This window comes from Nomia melanderi, chromosome 8, assembly GCF_051020985.1.
Source record: "Nomia melanderi isolate GNS246 chromosome 8, iyNomMela1, whole genome shotgun sequence".
NCBI classification, from domain to species: domain Eukaryota; kingdom Metazoa; phylum Arthropoda; class Insecta; order Hymenoptera; family Halictidae; genus Nomia; species Nomia melanderi.
The window spans coordinates 7,137,303-7,162,340 of record NC_135006.1 but is presented as its reverse complement, the minus strand read 5'-3'; the positions used below and the strand labels follow the sequence as shown (position 1 = coordinate 7,162,340).

Below are 25,038 nucleotides of genomic sequence, written 5' to 3'. Positions count from 1 at the left end.
TAAAATTTCATGTAACAGAAATTTCCCACCGTTTTAAATAAATCAATCATGGTTATTACTACATGTTTTAGTTTTAATTCCGTGGCAGCACCAGTCGATTCGATTGCATAGACATCTAGCAGTTGATGGTGCACTTTCTTAGAGTGCATGACGTGCATTGATTTTGAGGTTATGTTTTTTAGTGTAGTTTGTAAACAATATCAGGAACAAGCGTGATAAATTAAAATTAAAATTGATAAACATTCGTTTTAAATAAAATGATTAGTATTTAATATGGAACTATTTTTACAAATTTTTATTGAGTGTAATAAGCAGTAATTTTATAAGAATTCATGTGACACATTAATACAGCGAAATGTATTTAAAAGTTTTTATAATTTTGTGCATTTTTCACTTAAATTATGCTTCAGAGGTTTGTATACTGAAATTAGTAATTATCTTTTCACTATTTGCTTTATTAATTATTTGATATTACTTATCTAGTTCTAACCTTTACAGATACCAGAAGATTTTGTAAGGACCGGTCATTCCAATAATTGGGCGGTTTTAGTCGATACTTCACGTTTTTGGTTTAATTACCGTCACGTTGCAAATGTATTATCCATTTATCGCAGCGTTAAGCGTCTAGGAATACCAGATTCACAAATTATTCTAATGATAGCAGATGATATGGCTTGTAATCCAAGAAATCCTAGACCAGCTACTGTGTTCAATAATATCAAACAACATATTAATGTCTATGGAGACGATGTTGAAGTAGACTACAGGGGCTATGAAGTCACTGTAGAAAATTTTGTTAGATTGTTAACAGGAAGATTAGCTCCAGAAACACCAAGGTCAAAGAAGTTATTAACTGATGAAGGTTCTAACATTTTAATTTATCTTACTGGTCATGGTGGAAATGGGTTTTTAAAGTTTCAAGACTCAGAAGAAATTACTAGCCAAGAACTAGGAGACGCATTGGAACAAATGTGGCAAAAGAGAAGATATCATGAAATCTTGTTAATTGTTGATACTTGTCAAGCAAGTTCGATGTATAAAAAGTTCTATTCACCAAACATTCTGGCTGTTGCTTCCAGTTTAGTGGGAGAAGATTCACTTTCTGTAAGTGATAATATTTTATTGTTACATAGTTTTCAATTTACACATATGATTGTAACATTATGTACAATGCATAAAATATGTCAAATCATTTTTCTTTTGCTAATAGCATCACTTGGATCCTGCCATTGGAGTTTACATTATAGATCGATATACATTCTATGCATTAGACTTTTTAGAAAATGTAGAACCATCTAGCACCAAAACTTTGGGAGAGTTTGTAAGTTCTATTAAGACTGAATTTTATGCTGAATAGAACCAATAATAGGAAATTATTTTAACATTACTATTTTTTCTCTAGCTCAAAGTATGTCCTAAGCATTATTGCTTATCAACTGTAGGAGTAAAAAGAGATTTGTTTAGAAGGGATCCCGACAAAGTACCAGTCACAGATTTCTTTGGTTCATTGAGGCCTGTAGAATTAACTACGAGTATTATGAACGTTTTACCTGTTAAAAGGAACAAAACTATTGAAGTGGAGAAAAAGTATTCTTATACTCCACAGTTTCCAGATATATCACAATTTACATAGTATTTAGACAAATAAATGCCAAAGTTATAAAACAGTCATTTTATTTTTAATTTAAAAGTGCTTAAACAAATTACCTAATACAGTGTCAGAAATGTTCTTTCCTAATAAAATTGAATTTTTCCTCATACTGCGTATGATTTCGATAATGCCCGTGTTCTTAAGCTTGTTAACGAAACTGCGGCTACTCGTTGTGCATATCGATATAATATTTTTAAAAATTCTTACATTACAATCCTGTTATATTTCTTTATTTTTTTATTTCGTTATATTACATTAGCCATGAAAATTATTTCGGTATATTACGTTATAGTGCGGTAAGTCAACTAATATAATGAACTTCCATTTCGAATCATTTTGTTCTCTACCGCCTCAATTACTATTTTATTTGTTAAAGTATAAAAATTTGTAAAGAGATGTTCATTTCTAAAGTTTGTATTTTCCTTATTCAACCAATCGATCAAAGGATTATGACTCATAATTAGAAAATAGTAGACACAACTGTTTCCGTAAGAGCAGTTTATATAACAGAGAACAGAATTTTTTAATATCATAGTTGCATGATCTCAGTGCTATTATTTTATAACTAATCGTACTGTTTAATAGCATTTTTGCATGCAATGTTAAATAACAAAAAGTTAACATTATATTTTGAAAGCATATTTTTTAATTTATTGGTTTCATGACAATTTTAATGTTTTAATGAAATTTGAAAGCACCTGTTTTAAATGCGTTTAAGAATAGGCTTTTCAATTATAAATGTTAAAGGAATTTATTTTTTTTTATAAAAAGTACATTCCTAGTTGTCGTTGAATAATGTTCACGATCATTGAATAGGAAGAACTTCACCTTCTGCTAGATACGCGGGAATGGTCATGGTCACAGTTTTGATTTCTAGAATTATCTATGGTCGTTAAGAAATTGTCTGCGTTTATCGTCCGAGGAAAAAAATCTGATTCGCCGTATCGTCAGCGATGTAAATATTAAATATTTCTCAGTATCGTAACTCTTGAATGTAAGTCAACATTATACTCCGTCTATCAGTGTGATAGTCTTGAAAATCTACATAATTATTTTGTGAATTAAAAGTAAAGAAAAATGGTGAAGTTCATAACGCATATATAAGTATGATATGAGACAGTTGACGACAGTTAGTGAAGCGCAACTGACACGTAAGCGTGGCATTTGCTCAGAAATCTTTCTTGTGATTTATCTGACTTTTCACATATCATTAAACGTAAGTACTGCAACAGTATCAATATTAATGATCACGTCAATCCCTTTTTTAAATTTAATATTATTAAATAATTCATTTATGTAATTCTTGCACTCATTATTTCAAATAGTATGTTATTTCAAAAAGAACTTTTTGCAAAATTATTTAATGACGGTATATTTTTGTAAAGTATTTTAACGCTATTGTATTTGATTTAAAAAATATGATCATGCAATAATATAATTTGTTTGCTTAAATGAAATGACTTCAAATGAAATCAAGCAATAATATTTTATATTCAGTATATAAGATCGAGAGTAAATAATTAGTTTTCTCATTTAATTAATGATTAATATTCATTTCATACAAACACAGCAATATTTTATGGTCTGTTGAAATGAAATTATTTAATTTTTTTAACTATATTATAATTAATTTAAAACTTAGAGTAAAAAATGACAATAATAGATATAATAATAATTTAATTAAATTTTCAAATTTCGTGAACAACTTTTTATCAAGAGTGTTTAAAAATAAAACCGGAATAAAAGGTTTGTAATTTTTTGCAGTTAACATTATACATAAATAATAAGGCGAATAAAATTGTATCATTTCATATTTTCTTTTAATTTTGAAATCACTTTAATTTGTGTGTATCCTTTTAGATGCGTATCTTGAGTTCCGTGATTATCATTCTTGCGCTGTGCGTCTTGTCAATTGCGTTTACGCCGTACAGAAAAGACGACTTTTACGTGGACGTTCGCGAAGTTAATTCGCCTTTGAAGCCACTGCCACCGCAGGATCCAGCGATTCATTCGTTTCCAACGGTACCAACAATTCCCCTAGTACCAACTTGTATCAAAGAAGGATACCTGCGGGATCCATTCAACTGCAGAAAATTTTATTATTGCAAAAACGTTAACGCAATGCCAGCGGGATTTTACTGTCAGTCTGACCTTATATTTAACACGGTTACTAACGTCTGCGATCATCCTCAATACGTGGAATGTTGACCACCTTCTCGATAACAATTCTATAGGACTAATACTTCGGATTGTATAAATGTATTTATTAATTATTGTATGGCTGAGTGTAAATAATTTGTATTCGTGTGCTTAGGTTGATCTAATATTTAACTAATATTGAACTAATATTTATTTTACGGTCCAAAAGCACGACAGTATTCTTCGTTGCGCGATTATAAATTTCGTTTGTCAACTAAATTGCAATTAATTTTGAAATGTGTGTAAAAAGTGAGATTGAAGATAAAATAATTTACCCGGAATCTTATTATATCAAGTATTCCCCTCAACGGAAACAAATATTTATTAAAAATGCTTTAAAATAAAGAAGAACTACGAAAGGAGACGCGTTTTCTTTATTCAAACCCACCATCTAAGGACGAACAAACACATCGTCTACAATGAATCATGATTTTATTTGTTATATAATAATATCTACAATAAAAATACCACATCGTTTGAAAAACAATTTTCGTTACAATTATACAGTAATTTTATATAATAATATAATATTTAGGTTTTCGTTCCAAATAAGATGTAGCGATGAACATACACCTCGCAGTGGGGAGTGAGAAAATACATTTTTTTTTGTTGCAAATTCCACATTGATTTCTTCACTCAGTGTTACTTCATTCTTTTTTATTTCTCATTTGCAAACAGGAAAAACGGGCACACTCGAAACGACGTCGGCGCGCCGTGGCGCTTGTCCCGCCCTCGTTCCCGCTCGTTAATTCGGCCGGCGAAGAAGAACAAGAGTTTTCCCGTTTTCGCCCGGGGCGGCGTTCGTTTCGAGTGTCCCGTTCTTTATTATTATTTCTTCTCTCTCTATTTCTCTCTTTTTCTCTCTTTCTCTATTTTTTTTGTTCGTTTTTTACATATTTCGCGACGCGTGCACGCCGGTCCGCCTTCTTCACCTCCTTTCCTCTCTCCCTCTCTCTCACTCTCTCTTTCTCTCTCTCTCTCTCTCTCTTTCTCTCTCACTCTCTTCTCTCTTTTTCCCAGCTTTTCCAGCGAGACATATAGAAATATTGGACCAGAAGTGATCCAACGTTTTCGTATCTTCTCGTAAACACGAGCCCTCGCTCGCCTAATATTAACTACACTTACTTAATAGTACCGTAATGTCATCTCAATTAGTTGTCATAATATATAGAAAATACATATAACAATTATTTAAATGACTCACAATCAATCATTTTTTTTTTGTTGTTTTCGTCAGAATGCACGTATACCGCGCACACGTGTCACGCGCGCAGTATACGGTGCATACGCACGCACATGTATACATACACATATTTATATATTTATATTTAATCGGTGTTGGTGTGTGTGGCTGTGTGTGCGCGCGCGTGTGTGTGGGTGGTAATTTTACATGATATTTTTTTTGTTTCTTTACACTCGTCGTATAGAGGGAGGGAAAAGGATGTGGCAAGGGGGTCTTCTGTGAGAAAGGGGTGAGTGGGGGCACGTGGTGGGGGGATCTCTCAAACCTTTCGTGGGAGAATAGTTAGATCTCTCATACATTTACATTGTCTTCATCATACTATTTTAATTTAAAGTGAAACCTCTCCAGACTTAGTCGATATCTTACAAACGTTTGTTGTTTTTTTGTGTGTCTATGTTGTACTGTTGTACGTATCCTCGCTCTAAACGAACCATTTCCTCCCGCGTCGATTCGACCGGCGCGGAGCAGACGGGATTTATCCCTTTGTTCGCCACGATCTTCCCGCGAGCCTAGCCGACTCGTCGACGATCACCTCGTTAGTTGGAAATGAATCATCGCCTGTTTCCAAAAAAAAGACACCGGACACATTTTCCTTGCTCTCTCTTCCATCATCGGCATCGAATTCACCGCTGGTGGGACATGCAAAACGTTCGTCGCGTACATTCATTCGTATATTCGTATCTGTACGCAGGATACCGATCTGCGTTTCACATTTCCTTTGATACTTGAGTTTTTCTCTTTTTTTTTGGAATTTTCTTTTATCTTTAACCACGACTAACCATCGATTCCGATTCTTTTGATTGGCGCGGAAACCTGACTTTATATGGTACAAAATGGTGGACGTTGATCTTTTGACATGCGAGTTTTGAATGGAGTCACGATTACAGGAGTAAACCTAGCCAGCTTCTCAACCTTTTTTCTCCTATACGATTAAGTACGTTAAAACCATCGCGGAAAGTTGCGTTTAATGATTCGCGGAACGCGGATGACGATTTAAAAACACTATGGAAGAATCGAAGCTGTTCTGGAAATTTTCTGTTTCGTCGGTATGAAAGATTTTTACACGTGTCTATACGCGATACGGAAGTTTTAGCCCTTTTTTAACGGGTCGACATTTCATTTTGTCCTTCTCTTATCGAGAGGAAAGAAATTTTTTGATTCGCTTACTCGCGATCTTTATGCGTTGACTTCCCTAAGTCCATTGGGTTAAAGCGTTCCCAAAACATGGTTATAGGTTCCTCTTTCCTTATTATCCGTATTGAGCAGAAAGGTATTGCTATGTAGTTGCTCGTAAAAAAAAATCCATTTTTCTATCTTTTGATATGTCAGATCATCTTCGCTTTCGTTTCTTTTCATTTTCTCTCATCTTTTCACTCGCGACTTATTTTCATTTGCTTTTGATTTTTCAGTTGCTTCAATACGTTTGATTAGGAGTACACGAAGCTTCGTAGTTAATCCTCCAATATTCGCTTAGTTCGGATAAAAACATTGAAGAATTAATTCTCGAAGTTCGTAACGAATATTTAATGAAGAAGAAAAATGGTTTCATTTTTGAGACAATAATTCTCAATCGATCGATCAAGCTTATTTATATATTTTTGCTTCGACTGTGTCCTATGAACATCTTTAGAACGAATTGAGAATCATTCGTCCATGTAAGTAGGGAATATTGGACTTTAATATCGATGATACATAGAGTTTAATTCCGAAGAAGAGATACTTCGACGAATTCTTGTGACGGTAGACAAAGAATGATCTATACGGTCAGAAAATATAACTCTGGGGTACGTAACATCTATATAAAATATTCGTATCATATATTTCTTATTTTCTCATGAGCGTTGTTATACGTACAATGGAGTTTCTGAAACTATTCTTTGATTTTAAAAAAGGTTCTTGTCAGCAATGTAAGTTAGCGTACCCAAGGGTTAAGTTTCTTCTCTTCAATGCTGAAATACAGATGGAAAGCTTTCACGTGAATAAGCTTAGTGTAAAGTAACATACAGCGAATTGTTTGCAAACTGTCCAGTGTTTCAAATACTTCTTAACTCTTTCAATATAGAAATATATCTAAACATGTATCTAAACTTCTTTAATGTTACGCTTATTATCCATGCAGTATAGATTTCACTGATTTCATAACGCAATCTGTTATTTCCTATCACGTTTGACTGGCGTTTTGTTTCTAGATATTCGTTAACGATATACGAATAATCTAAAACAATTTTACAAACTGCCTATGCTGGCAATAAACGTACGTCCAAGTGTTAGATTCCCTAAAAATATCGAAAATAAAATCTGTAACTTAAAATACTTCTTCTAATCCCTAATCTACCTATATTTACCACTCTATTGAACGAGTTAATCAGTGAGCTTAATCTTCGATTATCCTTTCTTTCGCTATCAAAGTGTCGGTAGCAAACAATCCGTTCAATCTTCGCATACACATACTCAAAAAGTAATAGACGATCAACGATGACTTATCCGCAATTTCGCGTATCGAACGGGAGGCAAACAAACTTTTGATCATCGCGTTTTCCATTCGCTCGGCACCGGTGTTCAAGATCTATTTCAACGCTCAGTTCTTGATTAGCGATTTAAATCGGGTGCTTGTTGCCTGCCTACAGTAACTTCCGTTACATAATACTGCCGCTTACAATATCACTTAAAGGTACATAAAATTATTATTTACGGACAGGTCTCCGCCGCGGGTCACGTTCTCGTAGAAATGCACCTTGCCCGGCGGTCGACGCAGATCCTTTAGGTCTGTGCATTTTGATTTCGAGCTTCAGCCACGGTTATTCTGTTTACTGCGTAATACATACCGATTTATTATCATGAATAGTAACTAGCGCGCAGCGGAACGCGAGCGGCGGTGCTTTAAGGTCGATTTATATTATCCGTTCAAATACGTTGTGCTTCCAACATCCAACGGACAACGGATGAACTTAGCGGAACGTGCCTGAATGGCAACTGTCATATGTCTCAACTCTCAGATTACGTTTGGGGAAAAACCTACCTCAGTGAATGGAAGCTGGAAAGTAAAGGTTCTACTTCTTGAACAAAAAGAATCAAATTACTTTCACACTAAAACTACCAGACGGGTCAAAATGACCCAATCCTGATTCCTCCTTCTTGTAATTATTAAAAAGATACCAGATGTTACTCTGCGGAATTATTGAAGAAATCAGTTTAACAATGCACAAAGTGAATTGTAAATCGATTAAACTTTCAATAGATGCATTGTCGGAGTTTCCATAGAGGAATTTCAAAATGTCAATGTAATTACTCGTTAGTTTTAGTGATAAAGACGTTCCGTGTCCTGTGGTACAAACTCGATTTTCGTCTGAACTGAAACCTCACGTGTCTAAACGGATAGTATAAACGCACCCTTAATCTTCATAATGTTTTCGATTAAGCACCGTCCTCGCGCGGGAATGCCTATGAGAGCCCGCGTCGCCGACGATCAACGATAATATCGAGAACGCGCGTTCGAATGTAACGGGGTCAAACATTCTCCCTCTTTTTCAGTTTCATTTAAGTCAGCCAATGTTCTCGCGGCATGAATCTTTTTTTATTTTGATTGTCAATTTTGATCTTCGATCGGCGACCATCGAGCCTCGGCAGCAATCGCACCAAATGTCGACTTCCCTTACGCTTCTAAACTGAAACGCGAGCCCGAAAAGTGGGGTCGTCGCGGAATCCGTCGAGGATCATTGGTGAGGAAGGATCAGGAGGATCGACGGGGTATAACGGTTTCCTCACGCACTCCAGGGGCAACACATATATAAAATCCGGACTCTTTGTACAGGGAATTATTGCATACTACACGTTCGCCATATTTTTCGGCTACGAGGCACCCCATTTTCTCACTGTTGGAAAGTGTCCAGCGCGCGTTGAAGACTTTTGGAAGAGAAGCGGTATTGAGGGGATTCGGTTGTCTCGAGCGACGAGTGTCCTCTCGGAATTGCGTTTAAGCATCGATTCGGGGGTCTGTTCGCTCGAGATGGCGATGCAAGTGTTTCCGTTACAACGACGATTTGGCACGATATTTATTGTTAAGTGTTTCTGATCGAGGGACGTTGTTGATCTCGATTGCGAACGATTGCGAACTGAGATCGATTTTGATGAGATACTGTGACTCTCATTGATTTTAGTGGCTCTTTTAATTCTGGAACGTTTGATGTCTTTTTTTGATGTTTAGGTCGGACGAATATTACAGCTTAAGAATTAAGCGATTACAATAAAATATTTAGAACGTTAATACTGATTTAGCGGCTTTACCGACCTTCGGTAATACGGTTTTTTCACGACTCTGTGTTTTCGTTTGTTTATGTTGTAGCTGCGCTTCAAATGCAACGCTAGCTTATCCTGAATATAAGAAACAGTACTATTTTCTTTGTTCAGGTTATCGGGTCAAAATCTTCTAGCGTTTCTACCTAGAAACAATGCTTCTGCTATCAAAGATAAAACTTTTACGTTACAGGTAATTTCAGTCCGTATCGAATAATAATCACTACACCTTCGAACGAACGTAAATCGTACAAAATATTTCATCATTTCTGGCGGAATTTTTGTCGAAGAACTGACTGCTCGTGGTTTACTAATCTCACGATCCTTGTCGTGTATCGCCACGTCTCTTCCGTGTTTTTTCCTCCTGCAAAATGAGCCAAGATCTGCCAGAGACTCAAGAAGAAGAAAGAAACTTTCGATAGAATCCACTGGCTGACTGGTGGACACGAGGGAAAAGCGAATTCTAGCATGCAGTCCTCAATGTACAAACTTCGATGTCTGTTTGAAAAAATTATCTTCACATTGAATTATTCGGTTGAGCAATTAAAATCTCTAGTTGAAACTTGTTAATTTTTAATTCGGAACAAAATACGCATTAAAAGTGAATAACCATGTTATACACAATAGTATCCATGCCATTTGAGTTCCTAATTACATTAGCAAAACATTTAGACAATTTTTTCAATGGGACAATGATAACTGTACAGTATCAATCTGCAAAATCTCTGAATTTGGATATCTTGATATTTTTTGAAAGACAGTGTTTTAGTTCGTTGGCACTCGAGTATCCTTCAAATTCAGTTTTCCTTATCATTCAAATACAGTATGAACTAAAATACAATTCGAAAATTTCAGGTTTAAGTCTCGTGTCCATTTTGGCTAGCGATGAAATATGCTAGTACATAGTAGAGTACCTATAGAACAAAGTAAAATCGTGGTACATGTCAGGTCAACACGTAAAATGGGGCGCAATGTTTGTGCCTCTTACGAGTTAATACTTTCCGTACATCATTCATACTCAGTGACACGATACGCGCGTATTTAAGGACTAGATAACAGAGGATTGTCCGCTTAAGGGGTTTATCATCAGATTCAGTGCATCCATGAGGCGGCGCGTCGATCGTTATTGCACGTGTGCGCGTCTTGGGTGATCTGTCGTCGAACTTCGCGAGCAACGTTCCTTTTTATTTCTCGTCCTTACATTTTTCCTCGACGAACAATAACTTTGCTTCCCGAGGCGTCATGAATGCAGAGCTCCCTCGGCTACGACACTTTCCTATCTACCAAAGATCTACTATGTACATCAATTCCTTTTAGACATAGCTAATGTTTCATTTTTCATAGTTTTAAAAGATAAACATTAAATGTAGAATCGCCGGAAAGAAACGACGCGCGTGCGCGCGAGCGAGCGTCACGCTGCTTTTTACAAGATTTCCCAACGTATTCGCGGCTGGTATCGTTCGAAACACACGCACACTCGCACTATCGGCATACACGCATATGAAGACACACTAGCATTCCTTAGTTTTACCACCTTTTTTATTCTGCTTCTTTTGCCACCTATCGCAACACCAAACGATTCCTGCTACAAATCAAAATTACCCCCTCCCCTTTTCTTCGTCTACGGGATTAGGAACGGGGGTTCCAGAGTGCACTGCGGCAGGAGTGATTCCGTCATTAACCCTAACAGCTCGTCTATAATTCACATCTTCTGCGTTTGCATCAGTGAAAACATTCAAGTCCAGTCTGACTAAACGTTCGGGACAAATTGTAGCATTGTTCAACTTGTTTTAGATGTTAATATCAAGATTCGATTTGCGTGAAATGAAAATTTGTTGTCTTCGTCATTGATCTTCTTTGATCTAGTGAAATCATTAATAGACCTAGCTGTTAATATGAAATTAACTTCTCAATTAGAAAAGACTGGTTTAATCCTCATTTGATTCAGTTCACTTTTTAAAATTATTTATTTACAACTTGTTCCATTTAATTGTTCTTTGCGAAGTGACTCTGTTAAAGATATAGAATGCGCAAATTTGTCCTGAAAATTAGTTGTCACATACAGACCGCGGATCTTTAGACGAATCCTCATTTTCACAGATCATTTTATAAAAACCAGGATAGGACAAAAAATATAAAGCGTAATTTTTTGACTGAGCCATTCCTTACGGGAAAAATAAAGCAGGGGCGTCATAAATCCTTGTCGATAAAAATGTTTTCTTGTGTGAGCGCATAAAAATCTGCAGTCCAGTCTGTGATGAAAGGATTCGTACATGTTACGATGTATCGGACGCTCGCCTCGCTTCTAACCATTTTCGTTATAAAGTAATAATAGGCGATTAAGATCTTCAACGTTAAGGAAGATTTCAGTTGTCGTTGTGACAAAATAAAATGGCCGTTCAAGGTCATTGCTGATGACATAATCTCAAAAACTTCATCCATTTTGATTTTTCGTTATTCTATCCTCCTGTTTCTAATTATTTCATGAGAACAGTAGTTTCCGCAGTATTATTTATAGTTATCCTTTTTCTTTTATAAATACAGAGGGAAAATAGTAAAATAGGAATTCCATTTTTTTCTGGACAATTGACCTTCAACGTCCATGTTCATTTTGTCCTAATTATACACGATCGGGGCAATCAAAGCTGTAAGGGATTAGCGAGGCTTCGAGTATCCCTTTTTGCTAGCGCGCGATATAGTTTGAGACAATTTATGTATGTATACTATGCGTGAAAACGAAATAACATGCGATTTTTCAATAAGTAATACTGAGTAAAATATGAACACAAATTTCTGAATGAATTTAGCACACTAATCTGATAAAAACATTGGATTTCTGTGTTTCCTCTTCATAGAAGATTTTTTTTTAATATATCGTTCCGAAGATATCTTTCTTGTATTACTTGTTTATGTAACGCAATTCTTTCCATTTCAATTACATTAAAATGTGGTGAATCGATTTGTTTACACTGGGTAATGTTAACTACATTATATTTGTATTTAGTGTACTAAATTCACTCTGATTCAACAGTGAAGCTGCTATATATTTGTCCCAATTAAAACATTAAATAATAATCGAAATTTTTTAGAATCTAATAATAGACGTAATTTAATAGAAAATGAAAAAAGCATCTCGAACCGGTGTTGCTTACATTTTTACGGATAAAAGTTTACTCGTAATTGAAATAATTCGAAACGGAATAGCTGTCTAAGTACGTTCCGTGATACCCTATCATTAAAGTAATAACATGTACAATCGCTTCGTATTTCTATACTTTCATCCTCCTTCATACCGTTAAACAATTTCTTCCATCATTTAGGACCAACCGCATCGAAACGTAGGATAAACGCGTTGCAGAAGTAACGAAGACCCATTAATGAAATGAGATCAATCTTCGTAATTAGGCAGTGGATGTTGTTTTGGAATGGAAGAAGGGTGGAACGGGTAAATGGTGACATTAGCGTAATTTGGCACATCAGAGTTTTCTATTTATGTAAAAAATATATTTCGACGTTGAAAAGAAAACGTCGCTGTAAAAATGTAGACGATTGTGCGCTTCGTGTTTTAGACAATCACTGTGATCAATTTCTCACTGTATATTTCAAATATTTCAGATAATTATTTTAAAAAAGTGCTTTTTCCTGTATGAATGATTGTTGACGTTTTCAATAGTCACAAAGAAAATTACTTTCACCAGTCGTCGTTAAATCTGCAACGTAATCGGCAACTAAAACGATTATTTTACGAGCGGATAGAGCGATGATCGTTTCACGATGGTCTTTCACAGAGAACTGAAAAAGAAAGAAAAGTGTAATTCCCCTCCCACCGAAGAACACGCTTCACTTTTCTTCGAGCTGATATCAAAAAGCTTCGATCTCATTCTTTCTCCGTTTCGCCGCCGCCACGTTTTCTTTCTCGTTTCCTCTAATATCGTAGTTAAAAGTCAACGATTAGTTACCAGAACACAAGGCACTTGGCTTACACATCATACATACTTATTTTTTTTCTTTTGTTACTCGCTTGCTTTTGGTATAGCTCGGTGTTGGGATAGCTTGCGCAAGACGATCCGCACTCGCGAGACACAGAATAATTATACATGTTACGCCAAAGGGTTTCACTGCGATCGAATAGAAATGATCGTCAAAAATCAAGATCAAGACTACTACGTTAACTGGGCTACTATAATTACTTAAAGAGTGCGCATTGAGCATAAATCATGGACTACTGTTAAAATAAAGATGACTGTGGTGAGAAAATGCATACAATAAAATTGGAATTCAACCCTCTGCATCCTAATGGCGTCACTGTGGCCAGATAGATCAATGCAAAAGACAAGTTTCGTTCATTGCACAATAATATGAAATAATTGTAACAATAATAACGAGACTGAACTTCTTTAGACTCAATAAAAAGAACAAACTTCATTGTATTTGCGTTTTACAGAAAATACAACGATCTTAGAGTGCATAGGGTAAAAATGGTTTTTTCCAAGCAGAGCATAAATTTCTGCTATACAAGTAAGAAAATACAATTCTTACTTTACTTTAATGGAAACAGCAGTCGCAGAATGAGAAGATATAAAGAACGATGTATATAATACACATCAATACACATTCTATCCAGCTAACAATGACTCGATAATATTAATTAAATCGTTTATTCACGTCTCGTCACTGACTGCACGATGTCTTACAGCGTATGATGGAAATAACACGCAGCATTCACTCACAATATCAATAGAAGAAAATAGTCATATGTATATATATATATATATATATATATATGTACATATATATATGTATATATATACATATACATATATATACATATATATATATGTATACATATATACATATATACATATATTATACATATATATATTTAGAAACGACGACATTACATATTACATCCGAGTATTAAAACATCTTTCTCTTTTCTATTCATGCTAATCTTTCTTTATCCTTAATTTCCCCGCGATTCCATTGGTTACAATTAACGCTGTTCCGTGCACTCGAGTTCCATCAGAAGGTTACTTCCCTTTCGCAGTGCGACCGGATGGACAAACGTTCGGATCTATCACAACCCAAAAGAACGGAAAGGTTTCATGCGACCGAGCCACCAAAAATATCGCTAATAGATTCGTATCGCGAATAAGTTACAGCTGTGTCACGTTATTTCATCTCAATCTGAGGAACATCGGTTGCTGCCGATCTTCCGAGTCTTCGTTCGCAAGTCCGACCGGCGAGTGATCGGATTGTGAAAGATGGATGTCAGAAACTCGGACGATCGATTCGCGATCGATAGTGGGGTTTATTGCCACGATCAATTCCTGTGCAATCGATCGGAACAGGACCATTTTCTGGAAGCCGAAACACATTACGATCGGCTCGCAATGAAACATCGTCGGAACCTCCGCGATCGAATCGCAGAAGATCGATGTCAAGCATGTTCAACGTTATCACTTTATCTCCCTTACGAAATCTATCGCCGTCTTCATCGGGTCATCCTTGTCGCTACGTTGATCGATTTTCCATCGCATCGACGCACAGAACTTTCATCCCGAATGATCGTTTTCTATCACTCACGATCCCCAGGCGTGGGACGTCCCGAACAACACCGTGAAATTTAAACCGTGTTCTCGCCGCTCCCATTTCTCTGCACATGAAATCGGCCCCCGCAAATACATATACGCGCTTGTATATATATATATATATATATACAAATATATATATATATATAATATATATTTATATATTCCCACCTATCTATGTAATAATAATATAGCCCTTTCATATCTCCATATGTATATATGTATATATATATATATATTTATATAATATATATATAATATATATACATTTATATATATATTTATATATATATTTATATATATATATTTATATATATATATATATATATTTATCAAATAAAACCGCGATTATGCAATATAATGTATAATCTACTAATCCAATTGTATAGTACAGAGTATCGCCTATGAAATGTTAATACTGATGCGTAGACATTCGTTGCCCCAGCTAAATCGATCACCGCCGACATCTTGTCCTCTTATGTTCACCGGTTTCCTCTTTTTTAATTATCGGTTGGCTCGTTTTTCCTCGCGCCTCGTGTTTTACCGGACCACTAGCTCTTTCATTTGTTCTGACCAATCCCGAGATCGCTTCCGCGCGTTTTGGAAGGTCCGAACATCTTTTCGTACCTATCATTTAGGTCCTTTAACGTTTTTATAGTGGATGCTGGGTCCAAATGCACTCGAAATATTGCTTCTACTTACCACTGAAAATAATCATCCATTCGTTTGTGATAAACTGGCGGTAGACAGTGTTGCACACTGCAGTGTTTATATGTTTCGAACGATTCCGATTTAGAAGCGATATTCGCGTAGGTCTAAATGGTCCCAGCATCCGCTAAGTGAAAGTTAATATCTAAACGTCACATTGGATCTTCGGAACAAACGTTTCCATTGAAATCAAGGGAGCGAGCGTTTAAAATGTTGCCATACAAACTAAGTGCGGTGCTTAATTTGCATTCCTTTTAGGGCCGTTTCGATTAACACGTTCGCTGCTGCCAGAAAAGGCCAGCGATTCCTACTTTTAGAGGATAACTTGAGTCGAAACGAAGATCTTCCATTTTTGCCTTCAGTTTTCGTAGAAGATTAATATAACAGCAATCGATCAAAGAAGGTTGAGTCAAAGAATGGCATCGTTCTTTGATTTTGCAACAGTGAGAGTGTCATAGTGATTAACGGATAATTTTGTATGTCGATAATGATTTGACAGCGGCTGCGAACGTGTTAAGAGATCTAGTGTTCGTTCGTGTTCACAGGATCAAATTAACGGTACAGTGAGCGCGCGTCGAGGACCGGCCATTTTGCGCCGCCTAAGTTGGCCGAAGACCAATGTGGTTGGGAGTCGCTTATTCGGGGGTTTCTAGGCCTTCTTTCGGGGTTTCTGTCGATTTTTGTTTTTTTCCTCTGTTTAGTTAAGGGAAATAAGTCTGTATGAATTTTGATTAGGCTCCTGTTTTCGTTTTTCGGCGACTCGGCACCACATCGCGTTTCAAATTGACTGAACTGTACTGTACACATATAAACGAGCGTTTAGTGGTTGCTTCGCGAACCTGTCGTTTTGTACAAACTCGAAAATCTAATCGGAACAGATCGGATACTTTGACTTTAGCTGCAAAGTCTAATTTACATACATCTAGAGTCCAAATAATTGTTTTTGTCTTTACTGTATAATAGACATACATTCAAAAATTAGATTAATATTTTAACTATGCTACGAAAACAGGCAGCATATCTTAATCTGTGGATACAGCCTATCATTCGTGTATTTAAAAATCAGATTAACTGTTCTACTTTCTTAAGAAGACCCTTAGGGCTCTTTGTTCATACAGAAAGCGTCTAGATTATTAGGACTGCAAAACTCCTGCTAGTAAAGCCGATGCGAATAAAATACTGTAAACGTTCTATTAGCCAAGTCAAAGTACACTTGATTTACCAAACTAATCATTAAAATGTGAGATCCTCGCGAGACAACCTACGCGCCATTACCAGATTCTCTAAAGCGGAACCTCCCTCGGCCAGCTGTAGTTAGCACACCAACTTATTTAACACGAGTAAGTAGTATATTAGTCCATATTGCTTATGGCACCGGTTTTTGAGCGATATTTCTGCACATTATTCACTCTTCGCTCCTTCTATTCCGTCTATCATTTCTCTTTCTCTTTTCGTTAGGTGGTAACGAGACGCTCGTCTGACTTGCCGTTCCCGGAGCCGGGATTCCTCCGCTTTTGAGCAAAGACGATAAGAACCAGAGAACGGTAGTTTTTTTCATTTTCTTTTTCCGAACGGCTACCACGTGACGAGGAACACTAATGTACAGCTACGCTTACAGATAAGAACTAGTTGAGCAGAGAAGTCGAAAAAACAACGACAGCGGGCCGCGTCGGGCGGGCGTCCCGCCGATATTGCTACCGAGCACGCGATCTCTTCCTTTCACTCTATCGTAATTATTGCGATGAACCGTGTGGATAGAAAATGTCCGTGTCACATGAATATTCTGGACGCGCGGACAGATTAACGAGAAATCGAGGGATCGTCGATGGGGGGCGCGCTGATTCGTCCAACGAGGGTGTCCGCTATCGAAAAACGCGACGCGAGCCAGCGGACGCAATGGGGCTGAGAACAAGGACAGTGGTTTCGAATTGTATTTTTTGTGCGAACGAGATCAATGTTGGCCACTTGTGTTGGCCGGTGAGTTCTCTCTTTATTACTCTTTTGCTTTTCGCATTCTGAGCCTTGTGAGTTCTCGCGGATCGCGGTTTTCATTCAAACGCGACATCGCGCAGCCGTGGCTCCCCTACAGCTGACCAATGCTTTTGATATTATTTAAAAACACTATTAACAATACAATTTTTTTTCGTGTTCTGTTTGCTTCTCGTAGTAAAAGTTAATAGAGAATAGTATAACATCAAATAGAAGAGTATAAAGAACCATGCTGGCGTGTAGAGATAGACATTAAAGTAGGTAATAGGTAAGAGGACAATAGATTACGATATCAATAATTCGTAATAACTTTTCACTTTTTTTTTCGTTTATCTTTACCTCGTTTTAAGAGTTAATTTCCTCGCGAGTTTTTTTTTAAACGTTGATGTATTGTTTAGTAGACTTTTTTTCTCTTTAATACAGTATTTTGAGCACATTCCTCAGGTGTATAACCACGCTACACTTTCTTCGCCGAGTTGTACCAATATATCCCCATGTCAGTTTTGATTACTCGACCCGACCCGACGGCGAACGATCACCGTAACAACGAAAAAGTCACAGCGAAAGCGAAATGAAATCATAATTGCGGATAATGTTTAAAGAAAAAAGATGTATTTTAAGGAGGACTCAATTACAGATTCGAACAGTAAGTATTAATAAATAAATTGCCTAAGGTAACATTCATGCGTTCCGAACGAGACAACTAAATCGTACGTCAAGTAAAAATCGAGCGTTTGTTTTTTGAAGGGATGGGGAGAGTGGGTGGAGGGCATGAACTTAAAGCACGCAGGTCGATGAAAACTTAAATTTTAAAATCGCGCGCACGCTGAGCAAACGCGAAACAAAAGAACCTTGTACTAGGTTTAAACGCGTGTATACGTTCGATTGATCATCACCATGCACACGATGTTGTCACTCGGTCGAAAATGGCAGTACGATATCGGTACAACTCACTTAGTTGATGGCACGGGTCCGCCTATGTACAAATACGTAATACCATATACCACATACCATTTAAATACATCACATATTTATCATTTTTTTTCTCGTTATATATATACTCTCCATACAGATATACTCTTTTCTGTGACGTGGAGGGACTCGTTTGTACAATTCATGCATATCTTCGTTACTGTTTCATTGCTTCGTTTTGTCATACCTTTCCTAAGTATTTGAATCTCCGGCCACCGGCGCCATTCTTTCCGCTCACTCGTGCTTTATCGGATCCAGAGCATTATTCATTATACAATTATACCGCATTTTCTAGTAAAAAAAAAAAAAAACGGAAAACGATCGCTGCAAGAATATCTATAATTTTATCAAAAATTAAATTTACTATTTCAAGTTTTTTTGTTAGAACATAATATTGACTTTCAATTTATTATTTCGCGTATCAAGGTTTCAAAATAACCGAAAGATGTCTAAAAACATCAAAATTTTAAGATAACTCTTTTAAACGTTTAATAAGAATGAATAATAAATAATTTTGAGTAATACTCTAGATTTGACCGGCATGGTAAAATGCCACGACCTCATCGCTCGCTCCCAGCGTTCACCGTTATCACTAGCTACGCCGTTTTCCTCGAATCTCTAAGTCTGATTACGATTACATACAATAATAATTATATTAGTAGAAACTTAGTTTCTGTAACAAGATGTATTGTCTTAAATGATATGTCTGCTAATTTTGTTGCATCTCATCAACCCTCGCGCCGCACCCCGTGCCCGGGCCACATATAACAGTGTTCGTTCCTTAAATGAACTTATTTTTAAGACTCGACCGTCTAGGATCTTATTTTATAGTTAATATAGTTTTCTAGCGGTTACACGCTGTTGGGACCGCCGGTGGCCATCGCTCAATTGTTCACAAGACCGTTCTTCTATGGTCGTAAAGAAGTATTTTCATGGGCCGTAAATATCTAATTAATCCGAGAAAAACAACGAAACGACTAACATTCACCAAAAGCAAAGTGTGCTTCGAAGTTCATCGAAGAAATTTGTTTACGTTTCGAACGATGTTTCCAACCTAATTTTGTTTCCCTCGTGGTATATGCGAAACAAAATTGTCTTCTCCGTTTCTATGCGTCGCGTCGTAATTTTCGATAGATAGAACACCGCCCTAGATCATACGCCTCTGAATTGATCAGTGTTTCGCCGGCAAACGAATTGAAGAACGCGTCACATGCGTGGCCGGAAAAGTTCGTCACTTAAAATCGCATTTACATTCCTCGTGAAGACGAAGGTATAGAGGCGGGTTTTCGGGGAGGGGGAAAGTTATGAAACGTCGGAACACAAGACACACATAAGGACAGACGATTCTCGGAGAAAACATAAAAATTCGACAGATCGCCTCAAACAGCCGAAGGATAGTGTTCCTTTTTCCATCGTTCATCCATTTTCCGTTCTCTTTCTCCTTTCTCTCTCCATTCTTCGCATCACACATCGCTGTCTGTCGCGAACCTCAGATACTCGCACGCGAACGTAGTCTTTATCTCGCAGACTAAAACAAGTGGAAGATTTAAAGCCATCCTTACATGTTTTTTTCGTTTTAAACGTTTCTCTCTCGGTTTTTAAAACTTGGCAGATTTCGTTTAAAGCATCTTCAGTCGCTTGCGTTTTACACGTGAAAAGTTTAAAAAGTTAAAATGTATATTCGTGATTTATTCCACTTTTTTTCTTTTGTCCCTTTAATTAGGTAAAAGTTAATAAGAAGAAGAGTGTTAACAATAACAATAGTTTTAAGGTAGAGTCAGAGCAGCTACGATTGACGAGACGCTTGAACGACAATTTGGAACGACGAGCGGAAACGTATTTAGTTTGAATTCAAATATAAAGAAATTATAATTCGAAATCGTATAATTCGTTAATTTGCAATGTTTCCGATTAAATTAATGCCCTTACACACACGAAAAGTAAAACGATCATTTCTAGAATCTCTCGATCAATTAACTAATTGAAGTTAAATGTTTAAGTTTAATTAACAATTACAGTGTCATTTTCTTTTTATCAAATTCGAATGACTATAAAGAAAACGATGTTTACGTAGACGTAACAAAGAAATTAGCAATGTAACCGAACAAAATTCAAGGCACCTTGCACGCAGGAACGTCGCTGCCTCTTATCGGAATCTAATTAATCAAATTTTGTGGGCCTCGAGATCCGTCAATGTTCTTCCAAGAGTTTCGCCATAGTAGTAGTCCCTAGTAAGGTAGAAAATCAAGCCAAGTATATATATTTTATTTCTATATAGATCCCTCCTAAAACAACCTAAAACCTAGTCTACGTGTTTTTTGCGTTAAAATTCACTTTGAATTGTACATACAGACACTGATGTTAAATATGTACAGACATGTACACCCATTATGTACATATAGAGCCGTGTTTTCTAATGATTCGGTACGTCGAATAATAATTTCATCCTTTTTAATAAACGTCCCCTCCCCCCTCTCGCTCTCTCGCTCACTCTTTCTCTTTCACTCTCTCCGACCCCCTCAATCTTCCGTTCGCTTTCAATCTCTCTCTTTCTCTTTCACTCTCTTTGACCCCCTCAATCTTTCGTTCGCTTTCGCTTTCTCTCTCTCTCACTCTCTCTGACCCCCTCAATCATTCGTTCGCTTTCGCTCTCTCTCTTTCTCTTTCACTCTCTCTGACCCCCTCAATCTTTCGTTCCCTTTCGCTCTCTCTCTTCCTTGCTGCTTTACGTGTCTGCCTTCGGTGCACGTGATGTATACAATGTACTCATGGCTGTATGTATAATAATTTATGTTACATTCCGTCGTAGACGAAATCCGTCTCGGCTCGCCACCGAAGTGAAACTTGAACAACTTTGTCTCCATTCCTAGAGAACCTAATTTTCTTCACCCTAATCTACGAATCATCATTTTCATCAAATTACATCGATCTGTTTATACATATGTATAATGTTGTGTATATATATATATATACACACACACACACATATATATATATAAATAAATAAATTATGTATATATATATATATGTATATTAAAATTTTTATTTAGACGAATATAGTTAATATATATTAAGTAACAGAGGTAACAAAATCGGGGAAGTTCAACAAATCTACGAACGCCTTTTCCGACGAGGATCGCAAATACTTATTCGATACTCTAATGATATTTAAACTAAGTAGAACTAGAGCCAACGTGCAACAAGTTGTATTTAATACAATCCGTCGGGTCGCCGTGCGAACGACACGCCGTTCACGCGTGCGAATTACTTCAAAGGTTCCAACGAAGTGGACCTCCGCAACCCTTCACATTCGAATACTCCCGAAGTCGCGTAATGGCGCTCGGTTCGCAGGGCGACCAGCGTGAAGAACAAAACCGACAAAACGAGAAAAGGAAAAGTAGAATAGCAATATACTAAAAATAAATGAAAGAATGATTAAAGGAGGCAACAGGTAACAGTAATGTCTTGTGGCACAATCTGGGAACATCTTGCGTGCGAATATTAATTAGGTACATCGAAAACCGCGATTACATTTTACAGCGCCTGTGTCGCGGGCGGGTCTCGCCCCGACTCCGTTGCGCGCTGAACATAACCGTCTCCGCCTTAAACCTCTATTACTTCGAGCCACATCGGACGCGTCGCTCTTCTAGGCCATTGGTTCGTCGATGAAAGTTTCTCCTCGATGCTGAACGAAACTCGAACGGAACAAAGAAAGAAAAAAACCTACGGAAAGCTTTGCACGTTCGATCGACCGGCCGTCGACGAGCTGTCGCGTCCTAGGCCCCATGGCAGGGGGCTAGGACCTCCGGTACCCTGTCTCCTCGCTGAACATCTACAGACTGCACGCTGGCACCATCCGCCGCCGTTCGTCGTGTTGAACGAAAAGATAGAATCAGATTGGTTCACGGCGGCAAAGGCGCTAGCTTCGTCTTCTCTGGTTGTTCGTCCCAGTGCACGCTTCCGAGACTCGCGGCGAAGAGTTACGCGACCGTGTGTAAAACTTAGTATGGCTGGCCTGGCAAAGAACTCACGGGGTCTCGCTTCGTTCAGGTCCATAGCGCGTAGAAGAGGTATTTCTCGTTTTGGAACTATCTATTCTGTGGAAGTCTTCGGTTTCAATTCTTCTTCGAGGCCCGCCTCATCAGTGCTAGGGGGTGCAAAGCGAGGCAGGCTCGTACTGTTGGGACGAGCCGTATTCCACGCGGCATCGCGTTCGCGGCGTCGTCCTTGGATCTGTCATCTGATCGCGGTTGTATAAGTACCCGCTTATATAGTTCGCGCGACCGTGTCGACTTCTCATTTTCCCTAAACCGTACTGTTACAGCCTTCGTTAAGGTAACTTAAGTTTAACCGGTTCAGCCTCGTCCTATGGTGGCCTGAGCCGCGTCGGATTGTGCCATAAATGCGCCGTGCTCTGCGCGCCGGTGTCGCCGTTGCTTGCGGACAGTGGCTGCTGATTGCTGAAGTCTGGTGTCTGTGGTGATACGCTGCTCGGTTGTTGCTGCTGCGATGGCTGCTGCAGCTGCAGCTGTTGTTGTTGACGCTGTTGACTGGTCTGCTGCTGCGACTGCTGCTGTGACCTTGTTTGTTGATGTTGTTGCTGCTGATGTTGGTGGTGGTGTTGGTGATGTTGTTGCTGCTGCTGTTGCTGTACTGGTCGCTTAGATTCCTGACCCGTTGAATCGGGCGATGGCACTGGCCTGTGAGATTTCATGTGTGCGCTTCTGCTTTTCACTTTGTTGAAAACTCTGTAACGTAGATCGAAATGTTTCGTTAGATCGATGATCGATGGGGTGAGCTTTTGTGTTTGGGCTGGGTCCTCTGCGGGGGTGTATCGATCGCGTATGCAGTATAACGTTGGATTTATTGTATCAAGGGAACTAATGGTATATTTTTGTATTCTTGTTCTGTTTTTCCCTTCATTTGTCTTGAAACGTTTTGTATGGTTTGATGTGAATAGTTCTGTTTTATAATGGCGTTGGAGAGTGTTTGGTTAAGTTGTTTCGTGTTTGTTGTTTCAGGGTCGACGTGTATGAACACTGAGCTAATTATAATTGACAGATCATGCGTGTAATGATTGCTAATTTAATGCAGATGGTTTAAACACTTATTGGAAGCGTTGATCGTTTTAATTGTAATGAAAATATGCTTCGTGTAGGATAAGTTTGAGAGATGCTGTATTTATAGTAGACGTGATGATTAGGAAGCAAATTAGATTTGAAACGGAAATAAGGAAAAATGTCAGAAATTGTTTGAAATAAGGTTAGCTACGAGAGAAATAAAATTTTTTTAAATCAATATTATTTGAAATTACTTTGGAGTGTTATTGTAATAATGAAGGTGTAATTTGCTATTCTTTACTTACATGATAGTAGTATTTAATCTGAATGACAAGAATGGTTTATACTGATTTTGATGTATAAATAATAAAATTCTCATAATACCGATCTTAACGCAAAAATAGTTTAATTCCTGACAAGTCGAATAAATATTAGGATAAATACACACTGACACAATTATCTGAATTTGAATGATGCAAAATAAGGAGACGAACATCTATGATGTATATTGTAGTGTAATCATCTCTAGAATACATCCAATTTGCTGCTACAGATTATCCTACAAGTATAGTATGATCAAATGTGTCTGACAGCGATTAGAAAGCAATTATTATTAGGAAATTGGCAGCAAATAGGATTTAAGCATCGCTATGAGTCATTCTGTGGTAATATATATGTAGTACAACCTGTTAATAAACATCAAGGGCAACTTTTAGATGTGGGTAGCTTCATATTAAGAACTTTCACACATTTTCAGCTCAAATTATATAAAATAAAATCTCTCATCTCGGAATTCGCAGACAATTTTAAATAATTATTTTTATTATAGGTATCTCACATTCAAAATGATACAATTCAAAATAGCAGAATTTTTGTAGTCAAAAAATTGGACTATACACTACAGTTGAAATGTAGAAAAAAGAATTTTGGTTTCAGGAGAGAACAAATCTTTAAATTAACTAAAATTACATTCAACCTTTATACAATGTAAACATACTTCGGTCAAAATAGAAGATATAAAGGAAGACATGAGAAGGCATAAAGGATTAATGTATCTTCACAAAAGAGTTGAAAATAGAGGCCTAGCCATTTTCGAAGCTCAACCAGCAAACGAAACTAATGATGCTCAGTGTTTAACATAACTTGATATTTATTAACAACGAGAATATAGAAATCAAGTTCGACTCTGCATCATTGGTGCTCTACGTGGCCCAAGAATGTGTAGTACAGGAAGGCTCTCTTTCTCTCTAGAAGCTGAGGTGGTATGTATATGTATGTAATCTATCGTGACTATGCCGATACTTGCCGCTGGTGCCGCTGTTTCGGGAGCGG

General features: G+C 37.3%; 2 protein-coding genes across 16 annotated transcripts in view; one reads left to right on the top strand and one right to left on the bottom strand.

The window, feature by feature from the left end:
- Window positions 1–99: 99 nt before the first annotated feature.
- LOC143174793 (putative GPI-anchor transamidase) lies at window positions 100–1,758 on the top strand. The gene is made up of 4 exons (XM_076369939.1): window positions 100–412; window positions 499–1,104; window positions 1,211–1,321; window positions 1,403–1,758. The coding sequence occupies exons 1-4, from the start codon at window positions 356–358 to the stop codon at window positions 1,631–1,633; spliced, it is 1,005 nt and encodes a 334-aa protein (XP_076226054.1). The 5' UTR covers window positions 100–355; the 3' UTR covers window positions 1,634–1,758.
- A 2,507-nt stretch (window positions 1,759–4,265) lies between these two features.
- LOC116426634 (uncharacterized) overlaps window positions 4,266–25,038 on the bottom strand; it is a 651,129-nt gene continuing 630,356 nt past the window's right edge. For 13 of the 15 annotated variants that reach the window (XM_076369924.1, XM_076369923.1, XM_031975851.2 and 10 more), the window contains one exon: window positions 4,266–23,394. In XM_076369924.1, the coding sequence (XP_076226039.1) occupies window positions 23,013–23,394 (382 nt within the window). In that variant the 3' untranslated portion in view covers window positions 4,266–23,012. The remainder of the gene's footprint in view (window positions 23,395–25,038) is intronic. The other 2 variants (XM_076369931.1, XM_076369930.1) reach the window with 1 other exon arrangement.